This window comes from Leptodactylus fuscus, chromosome 2, assembly GCF_031893055.1.
Source record: "Leptodactylus fuscus isolate aLepFus1 chromosome 2, aLepFus1.hap2, whole genome shotgun sequence".
NCBI classification, from domain to species: Eukaryota; Metazoa; Chordata; class Amphibia; order Anura; family Leptodactylidae; genus Leptodactylus; species Leptodactylus fuscus.
Window position 1 is genome coordinate 256,231,029 of NC_134266.1, and position 25,104 is coordinate 256,256,132.

Genomic DNA, 25,104 nt, shown 5'->3' on the forward strand with positions numbered 1-25,104 from the left:
GTCAAAGAAGAACATCTTCCCATCACTGCACCCCTCACCTCAATGTCTTTCATACTCTGCAGGTGTCTAATGTACACAGTCGAATCGCATTAATGTGACCACCTGTCAAAATCCAGAATAGCCACCTTTGGCAGAGCGGACCGCGGCGAGATGTGCAGGAAGAGAGGGGATGTTGTGATGATGTCACTGGGATGTTGAGCCATGCAGACTCCAGTGCCGTGGCCAGCTGCGCTAGGTTATGGGGTTGAGCATCCATTGCCCGAACAACCCGATCGAGGTGGTCCCACAGATTCTCGATTGGGGTCAAGTCCAGGGAATTTGCTGGCCAAGGGAGTATAGTAAACTCATCCTGGTGCTCCTCGAACCACACAAGTACACTGCAAGCTTTATGACATGTCGCATTGTCCCGCTGGTAGATGCCATCATCCTGAGGAAAAAGCACTTCGCATGTAGGGGTGAACATGGTCCGCAAGAATAGATGCATACTTATGTTGATCCACGTGCCTTCCACAATGGTTAGTGCACCCAGATGACACGTGCCTTCTGCGATTGGTTATTTAACGTTGACGTCAAAAGTAGGCGGTGGTCACATTAATATGACTGGACTGTGTATATTGACTACATACTCCTGCCCTTCAGCCTCCTGACTGTTTCTGGTCTGACTCCTTTTTGGTTTCTCTTCACTGAGGTCATGTTTGGTTGTATCACTTTCCGCAATTTCGGGTTCAACGCAGACTTGGATAGAACCACACTATTCAGAATTGGGCTGTGGAAAACGAAGGGTGAGAGTTACAGTCAATGGTTTGGCCTACTGACTCCAAAGGTGTGTTTGCAGCTCACCTTTTAGTGTTCAGAGTCTTCCAGACCTTATGTGGGAAAAGGAAAATCTTCCCTAGCACCACCTTTTGGAAGGAAGCTCCCTATAAAGAACAATAACCCGAAACAGCTGTCTGCAGATAGGTCTCTCTTCCTTTTTGAGAGCAAGTTCAAGTTCGGCTTCAATCCTAGATCATGTCACATAGGTTTCTTAAACATCATGCATTGATCCATAGGATGCTACCTTCCATAAGATGGCACTAGAGCAAGTTTTTCATTTTTCCAAGAAGTAATCAACTTATCGTGGTTCTACAGTTTTCCTCGACTATATGTATTTGCATACTCTTTTCTATGTCTGTTCCTTGTTTTACAGAATGTCAATAAATCTAAATTTACCAGAAAATGATGTTTTAAAGGGATCCTACATTTGATATTTTGGGTCGGGGTTATCGCCTCGATACAATACAGTGCCACAAACAACAATTAAATTGCTTTCCCAAATTTTATTTTTTTCTGTCTTTTGAATAAGCCCAGTGAAATCTAAATAAGACACTTTTTTATTGTTTTGCAGCTTCACGACTTTTTTTTTTTTAACAAGTTTCCAGAGGGAAAACTGTGTGCAAAGACTCAGTGGGGAGGACAGCGGGTTATTAGAAAATAAAATAAAAGCGAGAGGGTTTTCATCGGATAATTCTGCAATCTCGGCAGCTATTGTCATTGTTCTGTCTGCGCCGTCTCCCAAGTGTTCTTGTATCTTGTCTCTCGTGTAATATTACATGGACTGTGTCTGCGTCCTCCTTCGTCAGCATACTAAACACCCTCACTGTCGCCGAGGAGCATATGTTCATTTCTTCATGACTTTAGAAGATGTGACCTCTTTGCTGGAAAGGCTCTTCCTGTGGCCACCAAGCAATAGGAGGCTCATTTTTGTGTTTCTATTGTTTTTGCAATTTTTGTTTCACGATACTTTTTTACGTAGTAGCTTTCACCCTCCCTTTCTCTACTCCCTGTTCTAAGTTCATCCAAATTCATTCAGTAAAAATAATTGCATTAAAGGGTTTCTAGGAAATTCAAAAGATCAATCCGCTTCCTAACCTGTTGTCCATATCTGGACATTTCCACGACATTAACCGCTTTCAAAAACAACCTGATTTTGTGATACTCTGTCACCAGATATCTCTTCTACATGTGTTTATGTGCCCGGCAAGTGGTTGAGATATGGATTGCGGCATGTTATGAATTTGGCCATCATTGCGTATTATTTTGTTGAATTGGTTACATAAAAAATTGGAGTTACGTTTCCTGGCACCTAGATGGTTGAGATTTTGGTTCTCTACTGTTCTAGTGCTAGTGTGAAGATGTGTACATGTTGGCATTGGCCGGATCATTGTATGTTCTGAACCTTTATTTTCAGGGGGTGTTTTGTGTCTCTTTGCTAGAGGGGCTTTCATCAACTCTACCAATTCTAGTTCTTAGCATCTATAAGAGGAGTTGATTCACTGATTCCAGCATAGTTGGAATCTAGACTCCGCCATTTTCTCTCTTGACTCCGCCATCTTCTCTCTAGATTGCACCATTTTCTCTTTCACCTCCATTTCCTCTCTCGCCTCTGCCATCTTCTCTCTCGCCTCCACCATCTTCTCTCTAGGTTGCACCGTTTTCTCTCTCGCCTCCGCCGTTTTCTCTCTCGCCTCCGCCATTTTCTCTCTCACCTCCACCATCTTCTCTCTAGATTGCACCATTTTCTCTCTTGCCTCCGTCATCTTCTCTCTCGCCTCCACCATCTTCTCTCTCGCCTCCACCATCTTCTCTCTCGCCTCCACCATCTTCTCTCTCGCCTCCACCATCTTCTCTCTCGCCTCCACCATCTTCGCTCTTGCCTCTGCCATCTTCTCTCTCGCCTCCGCCATCTTCTCTCTCACCTCCGCCATCTTCTCTCTCGCCTCCACCATTTATTCTCTAGCCTCCACCATTCCCAAGCAACAATCTCTGGTAGTTTTGGTGCCTGAGATTCTATTTAAGCTCTTTAACATTCTGCGATTTCCTCAAACACTGCACATATTTTTCGGCAATGTGTGGATGGGATTCACTAGAAGCCCACCAACATTGCAGGGGACTGTAAAACGCCATACTTTTTGCCATGTGGGTCCCCAGCCTAAAAGGATTGTGATGGAGAAAAATAATCCTAAAATTGTTGGAACATGATGGCACATAAGCTACATTCACATGTGTACTGGAGTCTATGTTGGGGATTCTTTCCTCTAACAATTTTCAGATGAACACTGCAATAAAGTCCTACGAGGAGGATTTTTTTTTCCTCCACCATTTTCTTTTAAATTGAAAGACGCCTGATGGACTCTTATTAGGGTGCATTCACACGATATAACATGCCATGTGATCTGGCACGTATACGGCGTGTGAGATTTTGCGCGCCGTAAACGCTCCCATTCATTTCAATGGGAGTTAGGATCGTATATACCACGTTATTTCGCAAAATCACGGCTGCAAATGTCAATGTGTTGCCACTACTTTAGCAGTCTGCTTCTCCGTCGTTCTGGTCCTTCAATATGCAGAAGTAGTGTGAACCAAGTATAACATAACAAAACGTTCAAGGGTTTTTCCATGAACATATCTATATATAAGTTTTACAGTTTAATAGTTAATCAATTTTACAAATAAAAATAATTTTAAATTTTTTAAAGCTTTAAATTTTCCAACCATCTTAGTGGTGACAATCTGAGATCTTGATTGACTTTCTATAGTCTAGAACTTGTCCGAAACCCAGTCATGATGTCCTTATAGTGGTCAGGTTATCTTCTCATACACGCAGTGTCCTCCTGATAACCAGCCATGATGTCCTTATTGTGGTCGGGTTATTTTCTCATACATGTAGTGTCCTCCTGATAACCAGCCATGATGTCCTTATTGTGGTCGGGTTATCTTCTCATACATGTAATGTCTCTCCTGATAACCAGCCGTGATGTCCTTATTGTGTCCGTGTTATCTTCTCATACATGTAGTGTCCTCCTGATAACCAGCCATGATGTCCTCATTGTGTCCGTGTTATCTTCTCATACATGTAGTGTCCTCCTGATAACCAGCCATGATGTCCTTATTGTGTCCGTGTTATCTTCTCATACATGTAGTGTCCTCCTGATAACCAGTCATGATGTCCTTATTGTGGTCGGATTATCTTCTCATACATGTAGTGTCCTCCTGATAACCAGCCATGATGTCCTTATTGTGTCCGTGTTATCTTCTCATACATGTAGTGTCCTCCTGATAACCAGCCATGATGTCCTCATTGTGTCCGTGTTATCTTCTCCTACATGTAGTGTCCTCCTGATAACCAGTCATGATGTCCTTATTGTGGTCGGGTTATCCTCTCATACATGTAGTGTCCTCCTGATAACCAGCCATGATGTCCTCATTGTGTCCGTGTTATCTTCTCCTACATGTAGTGTCCTCCTGATAACCAGCCATGATGTCCTTATTGTGGTCGGGTTATCCTCTCATACATGTAGTGTCCTCCTGATAACCAGTCATGATGTCCTTATTGTGGTCGGGTTATCCTCTCATACATGTAGTGTCCTCCTGATAACCAGCCATGATGTCCTTATTGTGGTCAGGTTATCCTCTCATACATGTAGTGTCCTCCTGATAACCAGCCATGACGTCCTTATTGTGGTCGGGTTATCTTCTCCTACATGTAGTGTCCTCCTGATAACCAGTCATGATGTCCTTATTGTGGTCGGGTTATCCTCTCATACATGTAGTGTCCTCCTGATAACCAGCCATGATGTCCTCATTGTGTCCGTGTTATCTTCTCCTACATGTATTGTCCTCCTGATAACCAGCCATGATGTCCTTATTGTGGCCAGGTTATCTTCTCCTACATGTAGTGTCCTCCTGATAACCAGCCATGATGTCCTTATTGTGGTCAGGTTATCTTCTCATACATGTAGTGTCCTCCTGATAACCAGTCATGATGTCCTTATTGTGGTCGGGTTATCCTCTCATACATGTAGTGTCCTCCTGATAACCAGCCATGATGTCCTTATTGTGGTCAGGTTATCCTCTCATACATGTAGTGTCCTCCTGATAACCAGCTATGATGTCCTTATTGTGGTCGGGTTATCTTCTCATACATGTAGTGTCCTCCTGATAACCAGCCATGATGTCCTCATTGTGTCTGTGTTATCTTCTCATACATGTAATGTCTCTCCTGATAACCAGCCGTGATGTCCTTATTGTGCTCAGGTTATCTTCTCATACATGTAGTGTCCTCCTGATAACCAGCCATGATGTCCTTATTGTGGTCGGATTATCTTCTCATACATGTAGTGTCCTCCTGATAACCAGCCATGATGTCCTTATTGTGTCCATGTTATCTTCTCATACATGTAGTGTCCTCCTGATAACCAGCCATGATGTCCTTATTGTGTCCATGTTATCTTCTCATACATGTAGTGTCCTCCTGATAACCAGCCATGATGTCCTCATTGTGTCCGTGTTATCTTCTCATACATGTAGTGTCCTCCTGATAACCAGTCATGATGTCCTTATTGTGGTCGGGTTATCTTCTCATACATGTAGTGTCTTCCTGATAACCAGCCATGATCTCCTTATTGTGGTCAGGGTATCTTCTCATACATGTAGTGTCCTCCTGATAACTATATAGGTAAATGCAGCCTAAGATTTGTATGTACATAAGTATACATATATTTAAATTCAGTATGTAAACCTTGTATATCAAAAGTATGAAATTTGTCCCAAAATTCTGTTGACCATACCTAGCATACTACCACAAAATGTGCCGTCCCAGCTCGATATTACCCAGCCTCTCTCTCTGCATGTCCGTCCTCCCCTGTGTGGTCACCGACTATCATCAGATTCACGTTCTTCCACTCTTCACAAGATAATGGCGTATCCTCCCTCTTCCAGTCGTCTTTTATTTTAGTTTTATTCCGCTCGCCTCTTATAAGAACCCCTCCCCTGGTGAAGAGGCCTAATCATTTTGTTAAAGGGCAGAAACACACAGCGAGATTCATTAGCAATAAATGTTAAACGCCTTCTGCACATCTGAATAATTTAATATCCACTTCAGAAAGAAAAAGTCCAGCGCTGCCACTTAAGTACTTTATGCAAATGTTTAGTTCAGACTGTTCCAACACCTTGAAAGTTTTATTATGAATTTATGGAGATGGAAATCTTGTTCCACGTCGCTAATGGGGGAGGATAGCTTGGAGAGACGTGGAATGGAGCATGGGTGAAAGCCTCGTACCTCTCCGACTCCTTAGTCTGGAGTAGTAGATAGAAGATGATGGGGATTTGTACTGTATCGATGCTTTCTTATGTGTTTGCTCGCTTGTTTGCAGAGTTCGGGACCTGGAGAAGAGCAAGAAATTCTGTTGGTCAAAACTGATCAATCCGGGAGAGCTTGGCCAGTGAACTCCATGGCAGGTCCTGCAGAACCACGGGGAGGAAGGCGGAAGAGACAACTGGTAAATTTTTGGTGATCTTTTTAGGTTCTATCTATCTATCTATCTATCTATCTATCTATCTATCTATCTATCTATCTATCTATCCATCTATCCATCTATCCATCCATTTTCAAGATCTGTATGCTTCCTAGTTCACCTAGTTCCTCCATACCTGCTTTCTGTCCAGAAGATAATATAGTAATACCCTCCTGAAAGACCACCTGTTTGAGAAGATCAACCCCTTATACAAACCAGATTTCAGTTCTTCCATATGTTATGCATATCTTCTTTAAGAAGACCACCCACCTAGAAAACCACTTTTTAATACCATTGTGAGTGGTGGTCTCATAGAGTGTCCATTGGTTTAGGCAAGCCAATTTTGTTTTGTCTTAGGCTGGATTCTCATCTGTGGTGGAGTCTCCATAGAAGTCGCAGATTCCACTTAAAATCCTCAGAGAAAAAAGTCCTGCAAGGAGGACTTTTTTTTTTTTTTTTTTAACTGAAACCATGGACCCCTTTATAGCCTATGAGTTTCGCAGGTTTCTGCAGGTACCAGCTTTTTAAGTGGACAGGGTCTCTGTCTTTTGGTTTCCCATGCAGACCCCAATGCTAGTGTGAACCTACCATCAGCCAATGATGTCGCTTAAGTGGAGCTTTCCTTATTTCCATGGTTGGCCACATATTCTTCTCGTAATGATTATCTTCCACTATAGCAAACTTTTGGTGGGAAATTCTTAGTGGTCCTCTATGACCGCAAGACCCCCCTGACCATGCAGTGATAATGGGTGCCAAAACTAACTGCACCGATAGCTCTGCACTCAGGGCAGATACCGGCAAAGCTGACTGTTGGCTTTCCAGTGGTGGTAGAGGACATGAAAGGTATTTTTAAAATCTTTTTGGCTACCATTTGCCTTTCTTAGCTGTGTTTGGCTAACGTAAAAATAAGTCGTAGACTATAACGCAATTTTGTAAACCGTGCTAACCTCAAGAAAGAAGTCAACAGGAGCGACAGGGGAGCACCCAATCTTTTTTGCAGTCAATGTACTAACACTCACTATTATCTATGGCACTATATTTTTATTGCTGTTTTGCTATTTGGAGAACATACCGGCCCCCATACTGTGGGTAGGCTAATACCAGATCTGCTTTAATGCACCTCAACCAAAGCAGCCAATGTGAATAAACCCTAAAAATGCCCAGAACAGTGAAGAAGGATTTGATTTTCCAATAGAGTAGTCACATGAGCTCAGACCTAACCATCATTGTCAAATCTTTGATCACAAGAAGCGGATCTTTCACCACCTCTAACATGTTCAACTCTTACATGAATTAATAGTTGCTGTTCCACTGATTCCAGTGCAGTTAGAATTTTCTCTCTAGCCCCCGTCATTCCTGAGCAACCAATGCTGTTAGTTTTGGTGTCTGATATACTATTTAGGCTCTGTACTGTCAGGTGGGCGGTGTCATGCAGGAGCAGACAAGGGGGATGACTGTGAGCTCAGACACTGGTTGTCTCTGATTGCAGCTCTGAAGCACGCCCCCTGCCTGACACCGCCCACCTGACATTACAGAATCTACATAGCACATCAGGCAACAAAACTAATTGTGCTTGTTGCTCAGGAAAGGTGGGGGCTAGAGAGAAAATTCCAACTGTGCTGGAATCAGTGAAGCAGCGACTATTGATAAATGCTAATAGTTTCGAATAGTACTTGCTCATCTCTATATATCGTATATCATTACATCAAGTACTGAGAATAGATGATGTCACAGCTTAGCTCCTCCCCCTCCACAGAGCATGTCTAGAAGACTATTGCTGGCTATGGCCATGAGAGTGCTGTAAAGCAAACCACTAAGTGCTGTTAATAGAGGAGAAGCTCAGGCAAGATGGCAGCTCCCATGATCTTGTACAGAAATTGAATAAAATATGTACGATCAAAAAAATATAATATAATTGGCGATCTATTCCTTTTGGAAAACATTATCTCCGATTTTTTTTTATTTTTATTGTAGGCTATGTTGTATGTGTCCGCCTCAGTGGCTGCGTACCTATATGTTCACATTAGCAGAAATGTAAGATGGACCCTAGTACGTATCACAGCTCCGAGTGAAATCCAGCTCTCCTGGTCTTTATAACCCACCTGGTATCTCCTCTGTGGACTCCGAGCCGCCGTGTCCCCTTGTCCCCTTCTGCCCATACACGGTTCATTAACCACACGCAGTCGGTAGAGATGAGCTTCGGGGCTGGTAGATCGGGGAAGGAATGTAAATGTATTTTCTACCATGCTCTCTATTGATATTAACGGCTCACGTTCACGCTATAAGGGTGTTTTATTCAAGGTCCATCTCCTTGGAAATGTTCTGCAATAGTCACGACACATGCAGATACAAGATAGATCTACCCTGCACCCGTTATATTAACGCAGCACATTATACAAGGCTCCAATTATTGGGTATAGGCGGTGCGGCCATTCAGGACTCATTGTCATACAGTTGTATACACTTAGCCTTATTTAAGACTTACATAAAGATGCAGGGCTTTACGTGTGCCCTCTTGGCATTGTTTAGAAGGCCTATCTCAAAGTGCACAGATGACTGGTAGTTGTCAGGTCTTCTAGGGATTATCACCCAGCTTTCCTAGAAATCTGCCCAATGGTGTGGGAGCCATGCTGATCGACATAGGTACTATAATGGTTCCCGTGACTAATCAGTTTCCAGAAAAGATTATGTTTTGTTTTCTTCCAGATACAGCGCCACTCAGGTCTCTTGGCCATTTCTGGTATTACATCTTAAGCTATTCAGTTCATTGTTACTAGTCTGCAATACCAGGCACAGTCTGAGGACAAGAGTGGTGCTGTTTCTGGAAGAAAACTGCCATAGTCATCTAATCTTATATGATCTCTTAAAGGCACCAGATCCCGGCATATCAACCCAACCCTGCCGATATATAGGTTAAGATCATCTGAATCAAAGAGTATTTTCCCGTTTTGAATCGGTGGTTCCACTGCAGAGATAATGAGTTTTGGCGCTTGGCCCTTGGAAAAAATGAGTTTGACACCCTTGACTGTTATCTCTAATAGCATCTATATCTGTTATCCATACAGAAGTCTATGAAGAGAGGGGAGGGGTTTACGTCTGGCTTGTTGATTTATTGCCTCATTCTGTACTCTGATAAAGCATTGTCTTACCAGATATAGTGGAGTTTATAGAGCTGTCTTAGTTACATGTAGCAGAGCTCAGCAGTTGTAGTGTATGAGTGTCTTTTCCATTAGCCTCCTCCCCCCCCCTCTCCATAGACTTCTGTATAAGAAGTAACTCCTCCTGATACACGGAGAAGGAAACATATTTCTTTGATAAAATATATTATAAAGTTTCTAGTATTCCCCAGTACAAAGCTTTTTTTTTTTTTTTTTTTTTTATCATTGCAGGTGCACTTTAAAGGGATCCTATCATTCAGACGACATTTTTTCTAAGTACCACGTCGGAATAGCCTTAAGAAAGGCTATTCTTCTCCTACCTTTCGTTGTCTTCTCTGCGCCGCCGTTCGCCTACAAAACCGATTCTTGTTGGTATGTAAATTAGCTGTCTCGCAGCACTGGGGGCGGGCCCCAGCGCTCAGACAGCACTGAAGGCGTCCCCAATGCTGCGAGAGAACTCTCTCCATCCGCTGCCTCCTCTTCTTCAGCAGCATCATCTTCAGCCTCTTCTCCCGGCGGTGACTTGTAACTTCTAAAGCCAGCGGCCTTGGGCATAGCAGACTGCGCATGCCCATAAGCCACGAGAAAATGGCTGCTTGCATAGTATTGTAAGCGACCGTGTTCTCAGGGCCTGTGGACATGCGCAGTCTACTCAGCCCAAGGCCTAGAAGTAAGAAGACACTGCCGGAAGAAGAGAATGAAGAGGCCGTTCCTGACGAAGATGGAGGCGACACTGGTGAGAGTTCTCTCGCAGCATTGGAGCCGCCCTCAGTGCTGGCTGAGCGCTGGGGCTCGTCCCCAGTGCTGAGAGAGAGATAATATACATACCAACAAGAACCGGGATTGTAGGCGAACGGCGGCGCGGAGAAGACAATGAAAGGTAGGGCAAGAAAATCCTTCCTTAAGACTATTCCGACGTGGTACTTAGAAAAAAAATGTCATCTGAATGATAGGATCCCTTTAAGATAATATAGTAGGCTTACACACCTCCCAGCTTTCAAGGAACAGAAAAAGGGACAAAATGCGTGGCAAATTTAGGTCCACCCACTTCTGTGTTGACTCCACCCATTCTCATCCCTTTTTCCACGTGCTCCCACACAATATAATGCTCCTACAGTCACCCTAACATTATATGCCCCCACATTATAATGTTCCCCTCCAATTTCCCCACAGTAATAAGTCCCTCTCCTAATGCTCCAATTTAAACTGGGGGAAATAAGAAGGGGGGGGGACATTAAACTGGGGCAGCTGGAGGGGGGACAAATTAATGGCAGCTGGAGTGAAAATTAAATTGTGGGTAATTAGAGAAGGAGATTAAACTGTCCTTTTCCAATTGCCCCCAGCTTAAAGGGATTCTACCATTAAAACTTTTTTTTTTTGTGGATAAGACGTCGGAATAGCCTTTAGAAAGGCTATTCGTCTCTTACCTTTAGATGTGGTCTCCGCCGCGCCGTTCCTCAGAAATACCGGTTTTTACCAGTATGCAAATGATTTCTCTTGCAGCGATGGGGGTGGGCCCCAGCGCTCAAACAGCGATGAGGGCGTCCCCACCGCTGCCAGAGAAGTGTCTCCAAGCGCTGCCTCCTTCTTCGTCCGCATGTTCAGTGTCTTCTTCCGGCGCAGGCTTGTAACTTAGCAGAGCAGACTGCGCAGGCGCACAGGCCACGGGAATATGACCGCTAACAATACTGTGCAAGCGGCCATTTTCCCTTGACCTTTGCGCCTGCGCAGTCTGCTCTGCTAGAAGTTCCGCGGTCCCCACACATCAGGGAAATAGTGGGACATGTAGGAAGCCATCCAGGACCACGGGACAGCAGTCTGATACTGGGACTGTCCCGCGGAAATGGGGACTCTTGAGAGCTATGGGGTTATCTGTAATTCTGTCTTAACTTCTGAGGATTTCAATTTCAATGGGTATTTCCATCATGGACATTTTTTGATGTACCTACAGCTTTGAGTCCCAGAGTCTGTACCAGTATGTGTCAGACATTTCTAGCATGTCTGACGTCTTAGATGGTGAGCTCGGCTATTCTGCCTATATATGTACTGTACCATCATAAAATTTACTGTGCTAATTTTTCGGGGGTATGATAGTCACGGTTTTACATAGATTGTGCATTGCTCTGTGTTGCAGGTCGAGACACACGTCGATAAGGAGAGGGTCCGCTACTTCCATGATGACGACCATCAGAGTCTGCAAGATCTGGTCAAGAGAGAAAAGATGGGATCAGCCGAAGATCAGAACAAACTATACCTGAGAATGGCAGCCAAGGTACTGTGTGTGGTATCATTGGTGAAATGGGAAATCACTAAAGTCTTCTTACTAGGCTACCTCCATCTTGTTCTATTTAAAGAGGTTTTTCGGTTCCAAATGGATTTTTCATACTGATGTCCGCCATTGCATTCAACTTTATCTACATCCTAAGGATGCAGGTAACAGCTAATATCACTGTGAACCTAACCTTAGCAATGGAGTGAACAAATAGCACGTTACGGTATTACTGTATACAGCGTCACAATCTCATACACAGTGTAATACTATGAGAGGTAAAGCCATGGCGTCCTATGCTAGAACGCTCCATTTACACATGCACATGATTATACTCAATGCTGCGAAGATTCATTGCAGTCCATAGCATTGGAAACTCATTCCTTTGGGATCAGGCCGCTCTGTTTCTATGGGGAGAGGACGCAGGTGAGTGTTTTATGCCCTTTCTATAGGTCAAATCCCGCTCTGTGATTTCCAATTACATGTGAAGGAGTAGTAGGTCATAACAGAAATTGGAATTGTTCTGTTTGTAAATGAGATTTCGTCTCAGACTGTAGCTGTCTGAATAAAAAATTGGGGCAACAGTTATGAATCCAGCCCCCTCGTACCGTCCGCGCTCTGCCTGGCTGAACCTGCTTTATGTTTCAATTGAGAGAAAGGAGATGAGCGGCTGCCATCCACCTGATACCCAGGAAATAATGGAGAATATAAAGTCCTACCTGTCCAAAGGTCCTCTCACCCATCTGCGAGAGCTTCAGGTTCCAGTCCAAAATAAGGGTAGCTGCGACTGGGTGCCGGTGCAGTCGCGCACTCCGCTCTGGATTAGGCCCAAATGAATGGGCCTAGTCGGGAGGAGGGAGTGTCTTCAGGCGGATGTCACAAGGTGACTCTGCCTTAAGGATGAGCACGTCACTTCTTTTTCCAGGAGGAGGAACAAACGGTTCTCGGAAAAAAGAACTGACCGGCTCCCATTGATTTCAATGGGAGCCGTCTTTTTGGTCAGAATGTTGAGGCGGATACGGCCTCCAAATCCTGACCAAAATACCCTGTGTGAATTTACCCTAAGAGAGTCTTATTGTTGGTCACATGACACAGCTGAGGACCAAACCCATAAATAGCAGCACCAATAAGGAGATTACCTTCACTATAATTTACACCATGTACCTTTTTTAGTGGGTCAGAGAATAACATTTTTGTAGGAGTGCCACTGGCGGTATTATATACCGCTAGAAAGCTGACATACAGCTTTGTCGATATGCGCCCCGGTGCCAGAGATATCTGTGCCGTTCGTTTCAGCACCGATATCCCTGCGCCCTGTGGAAGCCTCCTCTGACAGTACAAGGCTATGGAAGTGTACCATCTTGGGGCAAGCTGTAGGGCCAGGGACACCAGTGATATATTACACCGCAATGTCAGAAGACATGAAAGCTCCTTTATAAAAAAAAAAAGTAATGCTCAAAAGCAGCTTGCACAGCAAAATCTCCTCGCAGACTGTTCCAGATTTACTGTTATACAGAAGGGGTGAGGTCTGTGACATAAGGGCATGTTCACACAATTCAAATACGATCTGTTTGTTGCAAAGAATCTGAGGTTGACCTTCTGATTTGGATGTGTCCATGGATCCCTTTAATAAGTTATGGGTAGGGGTGACACGGCTCTGACCAACTTTGTTGGGTTCCAGCACCCAGTGCCCCACCGATTGCCTATTTTCAGCTGATGATACACAAAGTATAGAACAGGAAGCAGATAGCGCTGTTCTTTGTGTAGTGGTCAGTCCTGGTACTGCAGATCCACTTCTGCTCATTTGAATAGGAGCCAAGCTACGTTGACAGAGAGCGGAGCTGTCCGCTTCTTGCTCCAATTTCTTTATAGATCTACTGCTAAGAACAGCTAGTCGATGAGGCTGGTGAGTTTCGGACCCCCCCACCATTCTTATATTCATGACCATTCTTTAGGATAGGTCATCAATGTTTTTTTAGCCAGGAAAACCCCTTTAAGGGTGCAGCAGTATATACGGTAATTCCACTGCCATCTCTTCTATGATGTTATCAAACAGACGTGCCACCTAGCGGCGTAGCTATAGGGTGTGCATCAAGACCCTGGTGCCCAAGGGAACCCAAAAACCTATCTAACACATAAGACAACACTCGCTTTAATTTTGCCTTGAGGCCCAGGAGCTTTACGCTACACCACTCCATGCCCGAAATAACTGTCTGAGGCTTCTGTGCCAAGTATAATGATAGTGTAATGTACCAATATAGAGAGATGTATTAGGACATTAGAGATGATTTTGCAGACTGCTCGGTCTTATCGTGCAGCATCTGTGTGGTTATTGCTTATGATCAGAGCTGGGTTTGGCTAATCGCTTCTGACTGATGCCAAATGCGTGAAATCATTACTAAGTACAGATGTCTGGCTTGTCATGCATTACCCCTCTGTCACTGGAACATGTCACGAGGTCTGTGCATGGCTCTTACTAAATTAAATCTCTTCTCCAGCCACACGTTCCAGCCGTGACCTGACTGGAGATCTCCAGATTGTCCACATAGACCTCAGCCACTTGTTTCTTGTTTTTATAGCAGCAGATGACATGATACATGCGTAAAATATTAATCTTAATTGATTATTGTGGAACTGATGGCGACCTCCTGCAGGGCACAGAGTGCTGAAAATCCTTGGAAAAATATGTGTATACGTACAGCAGTACTAGTAGAGTTACGGGGGGTTGTCAGGTTTAGGGAAGGGGTCGCATATTCTGGATCCAGAGCAGAGAGCTGCTTTAAAGAGTGTCCTGAGGACCAGTCCTGTCCTATAGAGATGAGCGAATATACTCGTTTGAATACCTCCACTGCATAAACACTTCCTGGGCATCGAATTTTTACTACCCCTCCCACCTTCGCTGGCGCCGGGAGCTATGCGTCGAATGTATTCGATCGAGTATATTCGCTCATCTCTGTCCTATATCACACCCTATTGATTTGTATTTGAGAGCTGTATAAAACATAAATGATCACCAACTTTTCAAAAACTTTACACTTTTCTTCCCTGAAGAACCTCTCTAAAGTTCCTCCTCCTAGGTGTGTCACTTCTTGCTGAATTGCTGTTCACTTCCTGTTGCTAGGGAAGTTCCGTCTTTAGAAACAAATAAGCTCAATACAGGAACATGGTGAAGGGAGCGGCAGGTCTCTCTTCACAGTTTCTCTACTCACAGATATGTTGCTTTTGTCCACTGCTCAAAGATGTCTGCATCTCTCATATCAAACAAGGAGTGTAAGAAGAGTCTATCTACCTACATCTCGCTTTCTGCTTGTGTTATTGCTTATGGGATTATAGTCATAGACAGCAGGCAGCTTTCCTGCATCATAACCTTGGTCTCCAAAATTATGGACCATTGCACTATTCTCCGCTATTTGTTTGCTATCTTACAGTTACTCCTGGCAGAATTGTGTATTGAAACCAGTATTAGTAGTAATGGATGGAGAGGGGGCAGACTGCTGTGTATTTTATACGCCTTCTGCAAAATGTGCTACTGATAGAACACCATGTATAAAGGCTTATACAACCAGAGAACATTGCAAGATCCTGCAGTTATTTCCACTTTTGATGAAAACTCAGGGACCCTTTAAAACAAAGTTCCACCTTCAAGCAACCTTTGCAGACTCTGATGACAGTATCTCCTGTATTGGTTGAAGTTTGCCAGCCACTTGAGTAGACACCCAAATCTATAAATATAAATTTTACTCTAGGTACTAATTGGGTACTAATATTTTGGTGAATGGTTTTAATTACCACAACATCGAGACATTGTAGATGTTACTGTTTACATATAAAACACCTTCATAAATTACTAATACACACAGAAGTCTATGGAGAGGGGAGGGGGAGAAGGAGGCTGTTAATTGATTTATTGCCTCATGATGTGCTGTGGTAGTCTCCTTATTAAAGATACAGCAGAGTCAGAAGCCCCTTCACTCATAGCTGCTGCAGCTGCCCTTATTTGTGTCCTTTCTAATAACCTCCTCCTCCCCTACACCCTCTCCATAGGCTTCTATGTAAAAAGTAGGCTGACAAATGGAGATGGAAACGTATTTCTTTAATCTACCTATATATATATATATATATATATATATATATATATATATATATATATATATATATATATATATAACTCAAGATTTGTAGTTGTCCGGTGTATACAAATCCACAGTTCTCACCCGATTTGGGTGAAATTTGGCACACCCCCTCTCCACCCACAGGAGCAGAATACTGCGCAAGTTACATCTCGCTAGCGTCCCCCCTTCATGAGATTGGGGTCCCTAAAGTTAGGCCCTATACCTATAATGGGGAAAAGTGAAAGCGCTGAGGGGAAAACAACAGTTGTGAAGAGTCGCTGCTAAAGGGGCCGCAATACCACACACAACACACAAACATTTCACAAACACCATATAAACATCACACAGACAGCACACATACACCAACCCACAAGCACAACACCACACAAACATCAGAGCCTCTAGACACACACAACACAAACACCACCCCACAAATACCACAATGTCACCCCATAAATACCACACACACACACGGACCACACATGCATGCAAACACACTCAGATGGATGCACACGGACGAACATGCGTACTCACACACAACTACCGCACTCATGGACACTTGCACTGCGCATGCAAAAACACATGATTAACATGCGCGCATGCACGCATACATATACACGGACCACTCACGTATACATACGCATGGATCACACGTGCACACACACAAATACTCGCACGCATGTGCACACACGCATACATATACACGGATCACACATGTGCATGCACACACGCGTACATACACATGGATCACACACATGTACACGCATGCATGCACTGACAAAATATGTCTGGTATCCTTAGTGGCTGCTTGCACACTGCAGTATTTTTCACGGGCCTCCAGGCCATGGATTTGGTGGTTTTGAGCCGATACACGGGGAAAAATAATTGGGGTATTTGCATCTAGAGCTTGTAACGTTATAGCCAGGTGATCGGCTACATAGCGGAGAATCTTGGCCATAGGCGAATATTGCAGGATGAAAAATGCATTTCACCTCCCCGCTGTTATTTTTCTCATTCTCATTGCTCCATGTGGGTGTCTGGACAATGGAACTGCTGCGTTTCAGGTAACTTGGATACACTCTGTCAGAGGCTGAAGATGTAGATGCATCTCCTTAGCTGGTCTTTCCACCCAGATATTACTTTTACTGCAGCTTTTAATAACATAATCCGTTTCCACCACCCACTCATTCATGTGACAGCAGTCTCCGAGCGCAAGGTCATTTGCAATTTGTCTGTATTACCATAGGAGGATGGCTGCCCAGTGCTGTGCTGTTATCTCTGTGTATACTGTGCTGGGTTTGCATCCAAAGCTGTACTGGGTTTTAAGGCATATTCAGCCAGCATTAAAGGGGTCTTCTAAACTGATGGCATATGGCTAGGATATACCATCACAACCTCTTGGGTCTCCATTACTCCTGAGAATGAAGGTGCCGCAGCTAAGGTGCTCCCAGCAAGGAACTGTAGTTGGTCCAATTCACTTGAATATAGTCATACTATACCTCTCATCATAGCAGGTGGCCAAATTGGCCCCTATCTTAAAGGGATTCTACCATTAATACACATTTTTTCCTCATTGACATGTAGGGATAGTGTTAAGAAAGGTTATTCTTCTCCTACCTTTAGATGTCTTCTCCGCGCCGCCGTTCCGTAGAAATCCCAGTTTTCACTGGTATGGAAATGAGTTCTCTCGCAGCACTGGGGGCGGTCCCCAGCGCTCAAACAGCACTGGGGGCGTCCCCAATGCTGCAAGAGAAATCTCCAGTGCCACCTCTTCCTCTGGAACGTCCTCTTCACGCATCTTCTTCCAGTGCTGGAGGTCAAACTTCTAGGCCTCAGGCAGAGCCGACTGCGCATGCCCGCGGCAACAAGAAAAATGGCCGCTTACTTAAATAAGCAACCATTTTCTTGTGGCCTGTAGGCATGCGCAGTCGGCTCTGCCACAGGCCTAGAAGTTTGACCACCAGCAACGGAAGAAGTACACCATACGTTTATATAGCGGCTGTGCTTGGTGTGGCAGCTGTTTTGGTGAAACCCCTTTAAAGGAACACCAAACACTAACCACGTGGTAAAATAAACACATTTATATATCTCGAGGGTCTAGTTCCTGTTTATTACTGACCCATCAGTCGGGATCCGACACCTGTTTTCCCACTGATCGGGTCTGCAGAGCTCATGCGAACGCTGTGACCGCTTTACTGTTTATATCACATACCGCCTGATACATGGCGGACGTGCAATTTTATTACAAGCTTTTCTCATAGAAGTGGAAGGAAGAGACTGTTATTACATTGCGTGGCCACTATGAATGAGACGACGGTTGCCATAAAGAGTCAAGGGGTCACGGCATTCACAAGAGCACTGTAATCCATTGATCCATTAAGGGTCCTGGGTGATTGATCTCTTGTATACACCTTGTGAATATTTCTAAGCTTCTCTAAGTAGAGGACGAGCTCTTATGTGCACTCCTCATTATGAAGAAATCCATCGCGCCGGCGTCTGACGTACATCGAGGGCTACATACATTTCACAGTTATGATAATGTGTGACACAGAACGAAAGCAATAAAACTAGCGTTCAGTCCGGATCGATAACACACAGACCGGTGTGCAGGATCAGATATGCGAAGTCAATATATCTTTAGATGTCTAAAATGCCTCCAATAACCTCCTGCCTGCTGTAACATTCATTATTGTAATCTGCCCTTTTAATGTGGCTTGTATGTTTTGTGGTTATTATCCAGATACATTAAAGGGATATTCCGAAACTTATTGTTGATATTTTATATTATATGGCTGCTAGTAGGCCAATAAATATAATAAATACCTCTACCCGGGCCCATTCAGTTGTATAAATGTATGAGAAGATAACCTGACCACAATAAGGACATCATGGCTGGATATCAGGAGGACACTACATGTATGAGAAGATAACCTGACCACAATAAGGACATCATGGCTGGTTATCAGGAGGAACGTCTGTATGAGAAGATAACCTGACCACAATAAGGACATCATGGCTGGTTATCAGGAGGACACTGCATGTATGAGAAGATAACCTGACCACAATAAGGACATCATGGCTGGTTATCAGGAGGACACTACATGTATGAGAAGATAACCCGACCACAATAAGGACATCATGGCTGGTTATCAAGAGGACACTACATGTATGAGAAGATAACCTGACCACAATAAGGACATCATAGCTGGTTATCAGGAGGACACTGCATGTATGAGAAGATAACCTGACCACAATAAGGACATCATAGCTGGTTATCAGGAGGAGAGTACATGTATGAGAAGATAACCCGGACTCAATAAGGACATCATGGCTGGATATCAGGAGGACACTACATGTATGAGAAGATAACCTGACCACAATAAGGACATCATGGCTGGTTATCAGGAGGGGGCACTACATGTATGAGAAGATAACCTGACCACAATAAGGACATCATGGCTGGTCATCAGGAGGACACTACATGTATGAGAAGATAACCTGACCACAATAAGGACACCATGGCTGGTTATCAGGAGGAGAGTACATGTATGAGAAGATAACCCGGACACAATAAGGACATCATTTGGCTGGTTATCAGGAGGAGACTACATGTATGAGAAGATAACCCGGACACAATAAGGACATCATGGCTGGTCATCAGGAGGACACTACATGTATGAGAAGATAACCTGACCACAATAAGGACATCATGGCTGGTTATCAGGAGGGGGCACTACATGTATGAGAAGATAACCTGACCACAATAAGGACATCATGGCTGGTTATCAGAACGACACTACATGTATGAGAAGATAACCCGACCACAATAAGGACATCATGGCTGGTTATCAGGAGGACACTACATGTATGAGAAGATAACCTGACCACAATAAGGACATCATGGCTGGTTATCAGGAGGACACTACATGTATGAGAAGATAACCTGACCACAATAAGGACATCATGGCTGGTTATCAGGAGGGGGCACTACATGTATGAGAAGATAACCTGACCACAATAAGGACATCATGGCTGGTTATCAGGAGGACAGTATATGTATGAGAAGATAACCCGGACACAATAAGGACATCATGGTTGGTTATCAGGACGACACTACATATATGAGAAGATAACCCGACCACAATAAGGACATCATTCCTGGGTTTCTTACCTAGAAAATTCCTGCCTTCATGATCGTATCCATTGGCAGCCAAAGAGACTGTCACCACTAAAATGGTTAGAGAAAATCTTTACCTTTTTATATATATGTGCAAAAATGTTTAATTTTCAATTGTCTTCAAATTTAATGGGAAACCCCTTTAACTCTATATTTTCCCTGTTATGACTTGTCATACCTGATTCTATTGTTATTACTTCTAGAGATAAGCCATGTGTTTTATACATCCCATCAAATCCTGTACGTCTCCCAGAAGGGGCGAGTATTGGTCATGGTCAGACGACTCCCTCTCTAGGGGGACCCCTGTGTGCTTCAGGTTACTTGGAAATGCCATGGCTGTCAGGGATGTCTTCTACAGAGAAAGATGTGGCTCTCAGGCTTCTTTTACTCTTAGGTGTGGGGATTCTTCTGTCATGCCTTGAAGTTCAATCCATTGACTTTAGGGCTTAAGGGCCCAAGGCATTGTGAGTTCATGGAAGGATATTTGGTTATCTATAACAACGTTATCTTTGGCGGTATGAATATTTATGAGTCTGACTTGTGTGCTTGTTTATATACTGTATCTACAAGTACATATGCACTGTATGTCACTTTATTAGAGACAACCAGAGCACGCCAGACCTCTTCTGGTCTTCAGAACCGCAGCCTGATGTTGCGATACTGTATAGATTCCACTAGGTCAGACTGTTCTAGAAGAATATAGGCCTAGAGAACGCCTTGCAGTTGTTGCAAACTAGATGGAGACACCGACATGACCTGGTAAGAAGTTTTTTTTACCTTATCCTAGAGATCCTGTGTAGTATTACGATCTGGGGACTGTAAAGGTCAAGGAAGCAAGGAACATTTATGGTTTTGTTCCTGGAACCAGTCCATGACGATATAACCCTTGTGGCATGGTGCACTGTCCTGCTGAAACTGTACAGCTTCCATATAGTATACAGTTGACATGAAGGGGTGAACTCAACTGACCCGTGTTTGGGTAAGCCGTACCATCCCTGGGGTCTCTAATAAAGTGGCCATTCAGCATACAACACTAGAAAAAAAAAACTATATAATCCCTTTAATGCCTCAACGTGGAATCTGGTATTAACCTATTCACTACACCACTCCACCATAAAAGCTTGGAGAAAATCAGGGTTAATACGTCCTTTCCTGCTAGTCTAGTGTAGTGGATGGGTAAAGTGTACCTAAACTCTTATATGTTTTTATTTTCTGGCAGCATTTGTGGTATTAATAAATATTATAATATAATTTATTAAGGGATTTTGGCTCCTTTCTGTGAAAACCTACATCAAAATCCGCTGACTTGTCTAATTTCCCCTTATTTCTCTCGTTGCTTATTACTGGAGTACGGGTTCTAATCATGCAGGAACATTGAGATTTTGTTAACTGAGTCAGCTGTGGTGTCCGGGGCTCGAGACTCGCTCACGATTAGGCCCATTCATTCGGGCCTAATCAGAAGCGGGATGCCGCGTGGAGAATTCACGCAGTGGAAAAGGTTTCCGCTGTGTGAACAGACCATGAAGTTCCTGCCAGTAGGTGTTTCCCCTCTAGCTCACTTACAGTTGGCTCCTTTGTTAGTAGGGAAGTCTGTCCCTAGATACATCAGATAAGAAAGACATAGAGGGGAGGGGAGAACTGGTTTCTGACTTTACACACTGAATGCAGATGGGAGGGGCTGGTTCTCCTCATAGCCTTGCACATTTCTGCAAACTACTAGGACTGAAGATTCTGTACATCTCACCGCTTATAATGTAAGAATAAACTCTATGTACTTGTATGCACTTCTGGTTGATTGTGTGGTTGAAGATGGGAAATTATTCACAGATAGAAAGCAGCTGACTGTGCTCTTTTCCTGTGTCATTCCTATATGGTAGATGCTAAAATGTGGTGGGTACCTGCATGTATTTGCTTTGTATTTGCAGTTCAGTGTTTCTGGATCCTTTACATGATGGTTACTTGGGCTTTTTCAGCTATTTGTTTGCTCTTATACAGTTACTACTGGCAAAATCACATATAAACAAATCAATCCAGTTATAATGGAGAGGAGAGGGGGCCAGACTGCTCCTTACTGTACACACCCACAGCCTCAAAGTAAAATGCAAAATGTGCTTTAGCAGCCGAAAAACTGATAGGACACCATGTATGAAGCCTTATACAGTCCTAGAACAGACTGCTCAGTAAGACCCCGCACATATTTCAGCTTTTCATGAATACTCAGATACCCTTTAAATGTGTTTTTCCAAAATTCTGTACAATATTGCAGGTTACTTTATATGTGAATTTGAAGGAAATAAATTAAAAAGTAGTAAAAAAAAAAAACTCTAAAAAATATTAATCAAAGATGAATGCATTATTCATCGTCCTTCCAAAAATCTGTAGACTCTGCAGGTTACTTTATATGTGGATAGGGTTGATTTTTGTTAGAAAATAAATGAAAATATAGTAAAAAAAAATAAAAAATAAAAAAAATAATAGTAATCAAGATGACGGTTTTCTTCCTGAAGATAATCAGCGCTGATCTTCAGTGTTTACATATTTAGCATAAGACATGGGGGGAGATGTTCAAGGCTAGAATGGGGCGGCAGAAACGGTGTGGATAAAAGGGCAACCTGCCGGTATATTGGTAACTTCTACACACCAGGAGGTTGTGCTTATTACCACCACCTATGTGCAAAAAAAAAAAAAAGAAAAAAAAAAATATATATATATATTTATATATATACATATACATACTCGTGTGTGTGTGTGTATATATATATATATATATATATAATTATGATTATTGTAATTGTTGTAGTTGTTATTTATTATATTTTATATATGTTATTATATGGAGTATATATGTTTTATATATGGAGTATTCCCATCTAAGCGTCTCTGGCTATACTCCTATCCTATGCGAACAGGCAGCTTGGCTATCCTCAGGATATTATGTGATTTGTGGGAGTCCAACACCTGGACCCTGTACAGATCAGTTGATCCGGCAGCCTCTGGGTCCCAGAAGCTGTTTCGGTAGATGGCGTGTGCGTTCTGGCATCTCCCATTCAGGTAATAGGATCAGCACTGTCAGTGGCGTAACTAGGAATGGGGGTCCCTGTGGCGAACTTTTGACCCCAGAGTATAATGATTAGAGACCAGGGAAGGGGGGATACCAACATAAAAAACACTGTTACCTACCTCTCCCTGACTCCGCTGCTCTCCTCGGTGGTGTTGGCCACCTTCAGTGACGTCCAGGACGTTACTTGACTCGGGTCATGGGTCATGTGACATCAGGGACATCACACAAGTAGGCCCGAAGCCTGTCTGGAACCTGTAGAGGTAAGTAACACTGTTTTTTATGTTCCCTCACCTCTCCTGGGCCTCCGATCATTATACTTGGGGAAGGGGGGGTTTCTGAAAAAGACCCCCGAGTATAATATTGCTTGTGGGGCCAGCGGCATCACTTACCGATCCCGGCCCCTGACAGGATTGGTAAGTAATTAGGGCCCGTATCCAGCTGGAGTTATTCCAGCCGGTAACAGCCTAGTAAAAAAACCAAAATCCGCAGAGGTAGCGGCTGTCACCCGGCCCCTAATGTCCCGGGCCCTGTGGCAGCTGCTACCGCTGCTCCCCTGTAGTAACGCCCCTGAGCACTGTAATTCCCCAGGACCACCACTATGCAGTTTGATGGGCTGCAATGTCACTTCTATTACTTGTACCGCCTGTCCACTGCAGCGGCTTCCAGTGTCTGTAGGTCGCCAGAACATCTGTTCAGGGTCTTGGTGTGGATAGGCCTTCAGTATGAAAAATCCATTTTGAGCTGGAAGACCCATCAAAATAAATGTATAAATATGTATTTCCATGTATAAAATAGATAATGTTAAAATATTTTGTATATTTTGTGCCACTTGAACAAATTGTCTAAATTGCGGCCAGAAAATGCGTCGGGTTTGTAATTAAAATTCACAAGTCCGTCTAATTCTAATAGGAGTCACACTCATTTTCGAATTCCAGAAGGTTCAGTCTCTCACTTCCCAGGGCTTTAAATTTGGTGCGAAAATTGTGGATTTTACAAATTGTGCCCCATTGTGTTTTTTCTCCAATGGAGAGACGGATGAAAAAAGATCAAAAAAAGCAAAAGTTAGACAATCTCTGGCTTCCGGCGGCGTGTAATATTAATCCGCAGTTGCCTGAGGAGACCTGTTTTTTCGCATTGATAGATGCGGTCAACAGAATTTGATTTTAGGTGGAAAAATTTCCATTATGATTGTCAGGTTTTATTTGTTTTTATGACTTTTTTTGCAATTTTCCATAACAGATTTTTTTTACGTGATCAAGTTTTATGATTCTAAATGGTTGGTGATTTTTCTGTTTCCAGCTGAGAGAAAAGACTGACCAGGATTATTATACCTTGGATGATATGTTCGTCTCGAAAGCCGCAAAGAAGGAGCGGGCAAATGAGGAAGAGGAGAGAGAGCGGCAACAAGCCATTGCAGAACATCGCAGACTCGCTGCCAGGATGGAAAAATGTCCGTATTGTTTTGATAACGCTGAGCTTCCAAAGCATCTTATCATCGCCATAGGAGTGAAGGTGAGAAATGATGAGGGTTTGTTTGGCACTAAGGGAATGTTCACACTCAGCAGCTCTGGAGGGCATTTGCATAAATTAACCATATAAGCAACTTTGTCATCTATCTTATCCAAGAAATGAGCTGCTTTTGTCACTACTTATGCTATTTTCCTCCCTCTAACCCAGGGGTGAGGCAAGTAATTTTCCCATGGGGCCACATGAGAAATTGTAACGGTTCTAGAGGGCCATGCGTGTCGCGGCAAATTTAGCTCCACCCACTTCTCCGCTGACTCCGCCCATTCTCAATCATTTTTCCATGTGCCCCACAAAGTAAAATCCTCCTACAGTCACCCTAACATTATACACCTCCACATTATAACGTTTCCCTCCAAATGTCCCACAGTATTAAGTCCCTCTCCTGGTGCCCCAGTATAAACCAGCAGAAACTAGAGGGGACATTAAACTGGGGCATCTGGAGAGGGACATTAAACTGAGGGCAAC

At 43.5% G+C, this 25,104-nt stretch overlaps 1 protein-coding gene across 1 annotated transcript in view; it reads left to right on the forward strand.

Annotated features, from left to right (window-relative positions):
* Positions 1-25,104, forward strand: part of CWF19L2 (CWF19 like cell cycle control factor 2) — a 95,609-nt gene that overhangs the window by 50,007 nt on the left and 20,498 nt on the right. The window contains exons 11-13 of the mRNA XM_075266118.1: positions 6,195-6,320; positions 11,628-11,765; positions 24,412-24,624. Of these exons, the coding sequence (XP_075122219.1) occupies positions 6,195-6,320; positions 11,628-11,765; positions 24,412-24,624 (477 nt within the window). The remainder of the gene's footprint in view (positions 1-6,194; positions 6,321-11,627; positions 11,766-24,411; positions 24,625-25,104) is intronic.